Source organism: Urocitellus parryii, chromosome X, assembly GCF_045843805.1.
Source record: "Urocitellus parryii isolate mUroPar1 chromosome X, mUroPar1.hap1, whole genome shotgun sequence".
NCBI lineage: Eukaryota > Metazoa > Chordata > Mammalia > Rodentia > Sciuridae > Urocitellus > Urocitellus parryii.
This window is the reverse complement of record NC_135547.1, coordinates 75,688,603-75,701,328: the sequence shown is the minus strand read 5'-3', so window position 1 is coordinate 75,701,328 and position 12,726 is coordinate 75,688,603. Positions and strand designations below refer to the sequence as shown.

The window sequence follows — 12,726 nt, the reverse complement described above, 5'->3', positions numbered from 1 at the left end:
TCAGTGAGAGAAATTCCAATAATAAAGTGGGGTAGGGGGCCAAGAAGACTTAGAAGTGAGGACATATAGTGGCCTCCCTATTACCCACTGTTTGTTTTCCAGTTTCATTTATCCAGTTCAGTTACCTGTGGTCTGAAATTATTAAATGGGAATTTCAAAAAAAAATTATGGGTTTTAAATTGTGTACTATTCTGAGTAACATGATGAATTTGTTGAATTATTGCACTGTGCCCCTCATTCATTCTGCAACATGAATCATCACTTTGTCTAGCAAACCCTCACTGTATAACACTATTTAGCCATTAATCACTTAGTAACCATCTTCATTGTTAGACTGACTATTGTAGTATCACAGTGCTTGTGTTCAAGTAATCCTTATTTTATTCAATAATGGTCCCAAAGTGCAAGAGTGTGATGCTTGTAATTCAGATGGGCCAAAGAGAAGCCATGAAGTGTTTCCTTTAAGTATCAATTCACTTGACAAGAAAGCCGAGTACAGAATAACAAGATCTTTTGAGAAAGTGAGAGGCCACATTCACATAACTTTTATTATAGTATGTTGTAATTATTCTATTTTATTGTTGTTGTTATTGATCTCTTACTGTTCCTAATTTATAAATTACACTTTATCATAGGTACATACTATAGAAAAATATATATTGTGTTTGATACTATCTGCAGTTTCAGGTATCCATAGAGTGTCTTGGAATGTATCACCTGTGGATAAAGAGAGACTACTGCAGATATAATGAAAAATTGTTGCTCTTTTAAGGAAGTTTGGATCTAAAGGGAAGGAAAAGGGGCAACAGTTGGAGGAATTATATGGTTTGGGAAGTGCTTTGGGAATTGCCTAGAGTTGGAATGAATAGAGCTTAGTGATAGAGCTTGTACTTAACATGTGCAAGAGACCCTGGGTTTGATCCCAGAAACTCCCCCCCCCCCAAAAAAAAAGTCCAAAATAGAACTCCTGATTTTTCCTTCCAAACTTGCTACTCCCTAAATTTTTCAGTCTCAGTAAGTGGCACTACTTAGTTGTTCAATCTCCAAACCTGGACATCACCCTTGATTCCTTCCTTTTCTCCTTTTGTCTCATTCTATTTCATGAGCAAGTGGGAATGGTAGGAGAACACTACATATTCTAATGATCTAAGAACATTACTTTGCTTCCTGAAGCCCTCCCAGAGCAGGACTTTAGGAGCCATGTCAGGGTCAGAAAGAGAGTGAGCTTACTTTTTATTTCCTGACCACATTCAAGGGTAATGGTCAATTTTTAGAACAGAGCAGATGTCAGCCCTAAATAGCTGACTGAACATCTTCTTATTTTTTTTTTCTTTTGCAGTGCAGGGGATTGAACATAGGGGCAAGTGTTCTACCACTGAGCCACATCTGCACCTGAACTTTTTTTTTAATTAATTAAGAACAATGCACTGGCTTTAGTGTTGTATTTGGAATTAATGATGAGAAGCATCTGCAAAATAGCACAAACAGATAACGGTGCTACATGTAGCTCTTCTTCATAATAGGCATTAATTCTGGTCTTCCTTCCAATTCTCTGGTAAGGAAGAAAGAGGATTAGGCCCCTGTCTAATAAGAAAGCGGAAAGGTATGGGTGAGGGAATGTGTGTAAAGGAAATTAGCCTCTGAAAATTTAGATCTAAATCCTCAATAGCAAGGACTATGTATGTATCCTGAACACTTGGCACATGCTGTAGGTGCTCAATAAAGTTTAGATTTCAACCCAAACTGTTGAGTTTCATTTTTTAAAATATTTTTTAGCTGTAGTTGGACACAATACCTTTATTTTATTTATTTACTTTTGTTTGGTGCTGAGGATCGAACCTCAGGGCCTCGTAGGGACTAGGAGAGTGCTCTACTGCTGAGCCACAACCCCAGCCCAAGTTTATTACATTAATCTCTAGAGAACCTGAAAAGGTAAATATTTTTACCCACATTTTACAGATTTTATACATTTTACAGATTAGGACATTTAGTAGGTAGCCCAAGTTCTCACTATCTCCTTTCTTCTGATTTAGGGGAATATGCATGTGTAGAATATCCTTGTTCTAGAGGATGTGGGGTCATGATTTGGGATAAGGAGTAAGACTGGGGAACAAAGCCAGCTTTTCCCCTGCACTGCTTTAGAGCAGAGTTTCTGGGCCTTGAATCTTGACATTTGCAGCTGCATAAATCTTTGAACTAAGGGGCTGTTCTGTACTTTGTATGATGTTCAGCAGTATCTCTGGCGTGTACAGATGTCAGTAGAATAACCCCTCAACAACATGTTTTGACAACCAAAAATATCTGCAGACATTGCAGAAATCATCCCTGATTGAGAAATACTGCTTTCGTGGCTCATAGGACAGGGATAGTTCTTCCCAGGAGCCTCGTTTTATTCAAAGGGAATGACTCTTCCCCAGCCTTTACAAAGTCAGTGAGTGATAACCAACTTGATGATAGGAGCACAAATTGACCTTGGCCGGTTCTAAGTCATAGCCCTTTCCCTGTGCCCTTTATACTTATTCTCTGTTTCTGCTAGAGATTTCCGTTTTCCTTTCACTTGCATACCCCATGCCACCCCAGCCCTTTTCCCATAGTACCCAAATTTGTGCTTGGTATGAGAGCAACGCCCTATGAGCACTGGGGTTGGAGTCACTCAGAATGTGTTTGAATTTTCTGGTGAATTCCAAGCCTTTTCTTCTACTAAACTTTACTCTAGGCCCTGAGGCTAATTGTCTTTTTCTCCCACATCTCTACTTCCTTGTCATGGTCTTCTTTGTCATAAATAAATGCCAGTCATATTTGTAAGATTCCATCCTGGTTAGAGAAATGTGGTCAAGTCATGTCTATCTGAATCCAAGCCCCTTTTCTTACCTCTACCCCAGTACTCAAACTAGCATGGGTCAGAATCCCTTGGAGGTCCAGTTGCCAGATTTATTATAAAAATATTTAAACACAAAACAAACTAAAAACAAAAGCCCATGGTGTTCTATTAAATTTGAACATATATATCCTGAATATTATAAGTATTCATACTAAAAATCATTCATTGTTGGGACTGGGGTTATAGCTCAGTGGTAGAGTGCTTGCCTCACACAAGTGAGGCACTGGATTCAATCCTAGCACCACATAAAAATAAATAAAATAAATCAACATATTGTGTCCATCTTTTAAAAAAATCATTCATTGTTTATCAGAATTTCAAACTTAACTGGGTATATTTTATTTGGCAATCCTGCCTAGAGAGCTTATTAAAACACAGATTTTTGGGTCCTATCCACAGAGATTCCCATTCAGTAGGTTTCAATGGGACTGGAGAATGTGTGTATACTGGTTCAGGGACCACACTTTTGAGAACCACTGGCTTATAGGGTATACAATAAAAGACAAGCACTATGAAACTGGTCCCTCAAAGCATCAAAGGAGAAGGAAAGAAAACAGCTAAAACTTGAAGTAGGAGTAACTTTTCTTTTAAAAGTCCTGGACCCTCTGACTGAAAATTCGTGTACAAGGTGTGTGAATTTTTATTGATAATAATAGCTGCTATCTACTCAAAACTAAGGATATAGGATAATAGTACAAAAGTTGTGTGACAATCAGTTTAGGAAACTATTTTTACCACTTCTGAATGCCTAGAGTTAGTCATTGTTCAGTTTTAACTAAGTCAACAAGGGGACTGAAGGGGTCTCTTGAGAACTATGAGATTATCACAATCCATCCTTCCTTCCTTTCCCCCATCCTTCCTTTCTCCCTTCCTCTTTCTTTCTTTTCATTTTATTCTGATTTTCTTTCCACATTTTTGCTAATTAAAAAAGTATGGCCGGGTGTGGTGCACATGCCTATAATCCCAGTGGCTCAGGAGGCTGAGGCAGGAGGATCTTGGGTTCAAAGCCAGCCTCAGCAATTTAGTGAGGTACTAAAAGGAACTCAGTGAGACTCTGTCTCTAAATAAAGTACAAAATAGGGCTGGGGATATGGCTCAGTGGTTGAGTGCCCCTGAGTTCAATCCCCAGTACCCACCCCCCAAAAGATGATATGCTCATTAAATTTCAAACAAACATTATATGAAGTTATGATTTGAAAGAAAAATTTTCTGTAATTGAAGCCCTGTGTGATAAGCTCTGTTGACTGGTTGCTGTACACTTACATGGAGGCCCTCTATGTAGTGCTAATATCTACAGTTTCATTAAATTTTTTGCTACTATCTTTAAGCAAAAATTGGCTCATACTAAACATGCTATTCTGCAACTTGTTTTTTATTTCATGATAGAATTTGGATATCTTGCCATATCCATGCATATAGATATAATTTCTTTTAAATTAAAGTAATGCATACATCATGAAAAATCATATAACACAAAAGGCTTTTTTCTTCTGGTACTGGGGACTGAGCCCATGGATGCTCTACAATGAGTTAAATCCCTAGCCTTTTTAAAAATTCTACTTCAGGCTCAGGAGTACTGGTACTATAGGCATGCCACCACAGCTGGGGCTATTTTATCACTGAGCTACACACCAGCCCCCTCTTTTTAAAAAAATTTTAAAACAGAATCTTGCTAAGTTGCTGAAGTCCTTGCTAAATTGCTAAGGCTGCACTCAAACTTGCAATCCTTCTGCCTCAACCTCCCTAGTTGCTGGAATTATAGGCCTGTGCCTCTGCATCTGACCCAGTTAATTATTTTTAATATTTTTTAGTTGTCAATGGACTTTTAATTTATGTATATGTGGTGCTGAGAATCAAACCCAGTACTTCATACATCCTAGGCACTCTACCACTGAGCCACAACCACAGCCCCCGACCCAGTTAATTTTGTTTCCCTTCTCTTTTTTCTTTTTGCAGTACTGAGAATTGAACTCAGGGCCTTTGGAGTGCTAGGCTATCACTCTACTACAAAGCTGCACCCCAGCCCTTTTCCATTCTTTTCTTCCTTTGCAATTTATTTATTGAAGAAACTGGGTGATTTGACCTGTAAAGTCAGGATTCTGCTAATTGCCTCTCTATGGTATAAGTTTACCATGTTGCCTGAACTGCATTTTCCTTATATTAGTAGTTGGATCTACAGGCTTGATCAGGTTTAGATTTGAGTTTGAGGTTTTTGAATAAAACCACTTCACAGATGATTTTGTATTTCCCCATTAGGTGGCACATAGTATCTAGTTTCTCTCTCCCTCTCTCTCCCTCTCCCTCTATCCCCCATCTGATATTAGCAGACAATTGATGCTCAAAGCCTAGATCCATTAAGGTGTGTAAAAGGGTGATGTTCTAATTCTTTTTTTTTCCCCTTTGGTACTAGGGATTGAACCCTACAGTGCTTTACCACTGAGCTATATTCCCAAACTTTTTTTTTTTTTTGGCGGGGGGTGGTATTCCAGGGATTGAACTCAGGGGCACTCAGTCACTGAGCCACATCCCCAGTCCTATTTTGTATTTTATTTAGAGACAGGGTCTCACTGAGTTGCTTAGTGCCTCGCTTTTGCTGAAGCTGGCTTTGAACTCATGATTCTCCTGCCTCAGCCTCCCAAACCCCTGGGATTACAGGTGTGTGCTACCACGCCTGTTTTCCCAATCCTTTTTATTTTTCCTTTTGAGACAGGATCTTGCTAAATTGCTGAGGCTGACCTCTAATTTGCAATCCTCCTGCCATAGTCTCCTGAGTTGCTGGGATTACAGGTGTGCACCACTCTGACTGATTGTAATATTCTTATTCTGTTATTCATCATGTACTTGCTGGGATAAAAAATCCCCTTATCTATTATTGGGTTACCCAGTGTTAAATTTTGTTAAGAGAAAGCAGAAAAATGCTTGGTTTTTTATCTTTAATACTTTCAAAATATTTAAGTCCCTATTGTTCTAAGATTTTCTCCAATTAAAAAAAGCAGAATAGTTTTGAACTCATAGATTTAAACATAATTGATACTTTGGGCTCATTTCCTGAACCATACCTGGATTCAGCTACTTCTCTTAAAAGCTCTGGTTTCTTGTTAGTGAAAAATGGCATTTTCAAGACCACTATCTGAATGTTATCAATGCTTGTAGCTCCTGGGCAGATCATTGTTTCTTTCTTTTTTTTTTTTTTTTTTTGTGGTGCTGGGGTAGAACCCAGGGCCTTGTGCATGCTAGGCAAGCACTCTAACACTGAGCCACACTCCCAGTCCATGTTGTTTCTACTAAGCTTTTTAAGGGAAAAATGTGACCAGAGTTCTTTTTTTTTTTTTTTTTAATTCAGGCCTGCAGATTTTTTTTCTCAACTATCTCACATTTTAATCCCCTTTCTTTCATATTTGAGAACCTCAGTTCCCAATGATATAGGAAATAATAGATTTGGAATATCATATAATTACTCATTTGATTCATGCCCCATAATATACACAAGTGCCTCAGAATAGCAATATTAGTACTACAGCCACTAATATGATTAGAGAAACAAAAAAACCTGTTTTGCATATCCTCTCTCCACTCTTCCCCATTTTTAGTGATTTACTCTACTCTCTTAACTTGGAACCTTTATTGAATCTTAGATCTACAAGTATCTATGTGCATTTATTTAATTTACTTAATGCTCACACACAGTCCTTATATGGATGTCTTCCTGTTTGTTTCTGTTTTTCTGGAATTTGTTCTTCAGTAGATTCCATAGGAAGGGATCATAAGAGCAGTACTTTCTGAGTGATTGCATATTGCTAATAGTTTGCAGCCTCTTCCCTTGAAATATTAGTTTGCTAGGGATGCCATAAAAAATACCACAGACTTGGTGATTTGAACAACCGAAATGTATTTATTTAGAGTTCTGGAGGCTGGAGGCTAGAAGCCCAAGTTTAAGGTGTTGGCAGGTTTGATTTCTCTAATATATTTATTCTTGGCTGCCTTCTTGCTCTGTCTTCACATGGTCTTTCCTGTAGTGTCTTTATGTGTCCAAATCTATTTTTTGTTTTTATTCTAGCAGTGCTAGAGATAGAAGCCAGGGCCTAGCAAATGTTAGGCAAACACTTTCCCACTAAGCTACACCCACTGCCCTCCTCTTCTTACAAACACGTCAGTCAGATTGAATTAAGGCCCACCCTAAAAGTCTCATTTCAACTTAATCTCCTCTTTTAAAGTCTTTATCCTCAAATACAATCTTATTTTGCAGTACTCAGAATTAGGGCTTCAATATAGAAACTTTTTTTCAGGCATGTGTGTCATAATTTACCTCACAATAGTCAGTTTGGCTGCATATGAAAATCTTTGGCTTGTATTTTCTTTTCTGTGTAACATGACTATGTTACTTTATTTTCTTCTAACATATTATTGTTAATTTAGCTGATGGTGGAGTGATTTCCTTTCCTTTCTTTGCCTGGACATATAAGATTCTTTTCTTTTAAATCCAGTAATTTTAGCTAGGGTGTCATGGTACATGCCTGGGGAGACTCGAGGCCAGAGGATCTCAAGTTTGAGGCCAGCCTCAGCAACATAACAAGACACTGTCTCAAAATAAAAATAAAAAGGGCTGGGAATGTGACTCAATGGTAAAACACCCAGTGTTCAGTTCCCATTATTGCAAAAACAAAAAAAGAAATATGGTAATTTTACTAGGATATGTGTCAGTGTCAGTCATTTCAGGTTGATTTTCTTGAATATACAAATTGCTTTTTTAATATGTTGTTTCAAGTCTTTCTGAAAAGTTATTTCAGGAAAACTGTGTAGTAGTCTTTATAGTTTTTTTGTCCTCTTTTGTTTTATTCTATATATATTAAATTTTCTTTATATTCTAAATGTATCACATTCTCTCAAATCCTTTTTATCTCTTTATCCTCCTTTTGAATTTAAAAATTTCCTTCTTTTCATCTTCTATTTCTCTGAAGGCATTATACCTTGGGTTTATTTGTTTTTGTACTCATTCTAGTTTAGAATTCATTTCTAGTTTTTTTCTCTTATATCTAATTCTTTCCTTAGTTCTAGTAACTAATTTTGAATTTTTCTAATCCTGATTTGTGTTGTTCTTTCATATTTTGTATCATGTTCTTAATGTTTCTTTTTTTACTCATTTTGAAATGGTAGGTTGTAATTTTCATGTTTTATAATCATGTATTTCTGCCATACTTCATTATCAAGGGGTGTTATTCTCCTTATTCTCTTTTTTATTATAATAAATGCAAGCCTTGCTGGGTGTGGTGGCAAACATCTGTAATCCCAGTGACTCAGAAGGCTGAGGCAGCAAGATTGCAAGTTTAAGACCAGCCTAGACAATTTAGTGAGACCCTGTTTCAAAATAAAATAAAAGCTGGTGATGTAGCTCAGTGGTAGTGTGCCCCTGAGTTCAGTCCCCAGTATGGCAATAGTTAAATAAATAGATCCTTTCTGTTGCTCATTTTTACCGTTTTTTTAATTTTGTTTTTTAAGGAGAGTGAATTCAGTATATGTTTTCTAATTTCATGGCTTTTAGCTCCCTCTTCTGTTGCTTTTGTGTAGTTTAAAAATGTGGTAGCTCTACACTGAGCCCCAGCCCCAGACCTAAAACTGAATTTCTTTTTTTTTTTTTTTAAATATTTATTTATTTATTTTTATTTTTTGGCGGACACAACATCTTTGTTTGTATGTGGTGCTGAGGATCGAACCCGGGTTGCACGCATGCTAGGCGAACACGCTACCGCTTGAGCCACATCCCCAGCCCCATAAACTGAATTTCTTATACATGTCTTTTGATAGATATATGCACTCATTTATGTTGAGTGTTTACCTCAGATGTCTTTCTCAGATGTCTTCGTGCTGTTCTCCCTCACTTTCATCTGGACTACCTCTTGCTGTGCTTAGCTTGGATTCTATTTCTAGCAGTTTCTTCTCAGTGTGGGGCTTTTTTTTTTTTTTTTTTTTTTTTTTTTTTCTGGAATGGTGCTGCAGCTGGTTAGTGTTGAGAGTTCATAGGGCTTGTACTGCTCCAGATCTAGATTGCTGCAACCTCTTTAGGTCTTACCTGCTATTGGTATATGCAAAATCTTTCCCAGTTTCAGCTGCCATCCTCAAATTGGCCCTCTGAGTTTCCAGCAAGTAACTTTGGGTACTTGGGAATTCTCTGGTCTGTCAGATGCTTCATTGCTTCCCTCTGCTTCCATTCATACAATTGCAAATAACATGCATGTCTTATAGTTATTGGAAGTTTGTATCCCTTCCTCATATTTGGAGTTATTGGTGATATCTTGTTACCTAGCTTTGTAACAGGTATTGTTCATGGATTTTGGTTTTTCTATCCTATTTTCTCTGTTTTAATTGAGGACTGCAGGGAGATTTTGAAACTATGTCACCTCTACCTCCTCTCAATTATTCCCCTATTAATTTTTTTTCTAAATATTTTTTTAGTCATCAATGGATCTTTATTTAATTAATTAATTTAGTTACATGTGGTGCTGAGGATTGACCCCAGTGCCTCATAAATGCTAGGCAAGTGCTCTAGCACTGAGCTACAACCCTAGCTCTCCTATTAAGGTTTTTTTTTTTTAATTTTTGGCATTTTTTAAATGCCAAAATTGGCATTTTCAGTGTTTTTAAAAAAATAAGTTTAACCTTTTTGGCAAGAGAGAAGTGTGTTTCACCAATTGTTTTTATAATTTTCTTGGGAAAAAAAACATTTGTGGGAATTTTTAAGGCCTAGGTTAAAAGAGCATTCCTTGACAAAGTGATTGTGTGTACTTTTGCCAGGCACTTATGGACAATACTCGACTTAGACTATGTAAACTAATTGAAGGTTTTAGTGTACCAAGTGGTGTGTATTTAATTAAACTTATGTGTGGACCAGGTTATTGTTCAATTTCTCAGGGACATATTTCTCCCCTCTCCATTCGTTGGGTTGGGGATTGGGTTGGGTGGGGTTACCTTTTGGTCTGCCCTTATTTGAGGTTGTAGCATGTTCAGGATCCACCTAAGATCCAATGGTACAGAAAGGAGACCTCTGTTTTCACTCGCTGTGGATGTCCTCTTTTGAATGGTTCACCTCTTGGATGACTCACCTCTTTTTAGATGATCTTGAATAGACCTAGTGGCCCATGAATATTTTAGTTAACAGATGCCAAGCATTGCAAATGCTCCCAGGGCAAAGGCAGCTTCAATAGACCACATGTCCCCATGAGTGTCATTTCACTTTATTTTATTTTCATAAATCCTTATTATCATACCAGTCCTTTGATAACTTTAATAATATGATTTAAGCCAGGCATGGTGGAGCATCCCTGTAATCCCAGAAACTTGGGAGGCTAAGGCAGAAGGATCACAAGTTCAAAGTCAGCATCAACAACTTAGTGAGGCCCTAGGCAACTTAGTGAGACCCTGTCTCTAAATAAAAAATAAAGAGTCGCGGAGTCCCCGGCCAGCCAGGTTGAGGAACGTTAGAAGGCCCGGAGGCGAAATCCAAGAGGAACTCGACTCCCTGCGGCTGGCAGTCGGCTTTCAGAAAAGATGGCGGGGCCAGAGCTGTTGCTCGACTCCAACATCCGCCTCTGGGTGGTCCTACCCATCGTTATCATCACTTTCTTCGTAGGCATGATCCGCCACTATGTGTCCATCCTGTTGCAGAGCGACAAGAAACTGACCCAGGAACAAGTCTCCGACAGCCAAGTCCTAATTCGAAGCAGAGTCCTCAGGGAAAATGGAAAATACATTCCCAAACAGTCTTTCTTGACACGAAAATATTACTTCAACAACCCAGAGGATGGATTTTTCAAAAAAACTAAAAGAAAGGTAGTGCCACCTTCTCCTATGACCGATCCCACTATGCTCACAGACATGATGAAAGGGAATGTCACCAATGTCCTCCCTATGATTCTTATTGGTGGATGGATCAACATGACATTTTCAGGCTTTGTTACAACCAAGGTGCCATTTCCACTGACCCTTCGTTTTAAGCCTATGCTACAGCAAGGAATCGAGCTACTCACATTAGATGCATCCTGGGTGAGTTCTGCATCCTGGTACTTTCTCAATGTATTTGGGCTTCGGAGCATATACTCTCTGATTCTGGGCCAAGATAATGCCGCTGACCAATCACGAATGATGCAGGAGCAGATGACCGGAGCAGCCATGGCCATGCCTGCAGACACCAACAAAGCTTTCAAGACAGAATGGGAAGCTCTGGAGCTGACGGATCACCAGTGGGCACTAGATGATGTAGAAGAGGAGCTCATGGCCAAAGACCTCCACTTTGAAGGCATGTTCAAAAAGGAATTACAGACATCTATTTTTTGAAGACCGAACCAGGATTAGCTGTGTCAGGAGCGAAGAGTAGCATTTAACCTTGTAACTTTCGTTGGAGCTGGAGCCTCTGAGAATAAAAAGGAGGGTGCAAGGGCTGGCGGGCGTGCAGCAAGGCTCGTTCTTGTCTGAGCTGGGTTCCCCTGACGTTGGAAACTAGAGGAAAGAGGAGGAGTATGCCAGCGATTCACTATTTAAAAAAGTGTTTTAAAGTTTCCTTCTGGTGACTCTAGTAGTGACAGTCAGAGAAAGGGGAAAACTCAAGCTACTGATAATATATAAAAACTTAGCAAAAATTCCGTCTTTCGAAGAAGCATTGTCAATTATAACTAGTTATTATGTTCAGTCAGCCTGACTTCTAACCACAGTGAACTCCTGTTTTCTTGGGATCCAAGCACCTTCCCCTCTGCATTTTACCTTTAATTTTTTGGTTAGTATTTTTAACTTTACAAAAGTACCCCTTTTTCACGTCCCAAATTTTAGAAACTATGGATGAGCAAAATGAATATCCCTGTATTATTCACTTTGAGCCTACAGAAGGACACAGAAAATGTGTCCAAACCTTGTTCAGAGTGAATACCCAGGGCCAGGGCAGACTTTTGATAAGCAAACCTTTGATAAGTCTTAACATTGTCCAGTGAAAATCAATGACCCCGAGGCACTGCCGGCTTCTCAAGTGCCTTTGGGATTATCAAAGACAGGTTCAATAATATAAGTTCTTGATCTAGACTTCAGAATATATCAAACCCATTGACAAATCAATGGTGCTGTACTGTAAATGGCTACTCAGTTGAACGAAAGACCTCATTTCCCAGTTACTCTGGACAGGAGAGAATTCACATATCACTGTCAGAGGGGAGAGAAGGCAGCTGCTGATCAGGGTGCCCAGGAATCTTTCTGTCTAGATTAACAGTCCCAGGGAAATGGCAGAGACCCATTTCTGTACCAAGAGATGGATGTAATTTGCATGTTGAGCACTGTAATCAAGAACAAACGACTCTTGACTCTACAAATTAAACCGTTTTGTTTTTTTCAAAAAATAAAATAAAATAAAAAAATAAAAAATAAATAAAAAAGGGCTGGGGAAGGGTTGGGGTTGTGGCTCAGCGGTAGAGCACTTACCTAGCTTGTGTGAGGTGCTGGGTTCAATCCTCAGCACCACATAAAAATAAAAAATAAAATAAAGGTCTTGTGTCCAACTACAACTAAAAAAATATATTTTTTTAAAAGGGCCGAGTAGTAGGGTGCAGTGGTGCATTCCTGTAATCCTAGTGGCTCAGGAGGCTGAGACAGGAGGATCATAAGTTCAAAGGCAGCCTCAGGAATGGCGAGGCACTAAGCAACTCAGTGAGACCCTATCATTAAATAAAATACAAAATAGGGCTGGGGATGTGGCTCAGTGGTTGAGTGCTCCCGAGTTCAATCCCCACTACAAAAAAAAAAAAAAAAAGAAATTTTATGCTTTATTCATTCTCTTAAGAGGTTTTCTATGAGAAGGTTGGTTCAGATAT

General features: G+C 38.6%; 1 protein-coding gene across 1 annotated transcript; it reads left to right on the top strand.

Annotated features, from left to right (window-relative positions):
* Nucleotides 1-10,323: 10,323 nt before the first annotated feature.
* LOC144250769 (ER membrane protein complex subunit 3) lies at nt 10,324-12,246 on the top strand. The gene has a single exon (XM_077793832.1). The coding sequence runs from the start codon at nt 10,424-10,426 to the stop codon at nt 11,207-11,209; it is 786 nt and encodes a 261-aa protein (XP_077649958.1). The 5' UTR covers nt 10,324-10,423; the 3' UTR covers nt 11,210-12,246.
* Nucleotides 12,247-12,726: the final 480 nt, after the last annotated feature.

Coding starts and splice junctions, on each gene's coding strand:
- LOC144250769 (XM_077793832.1), top strand. CDS start 10,424: ATGGCGGGGCCAGAGCTGTTGCTCGACTCCAACATCCGCCTCTGGGTG.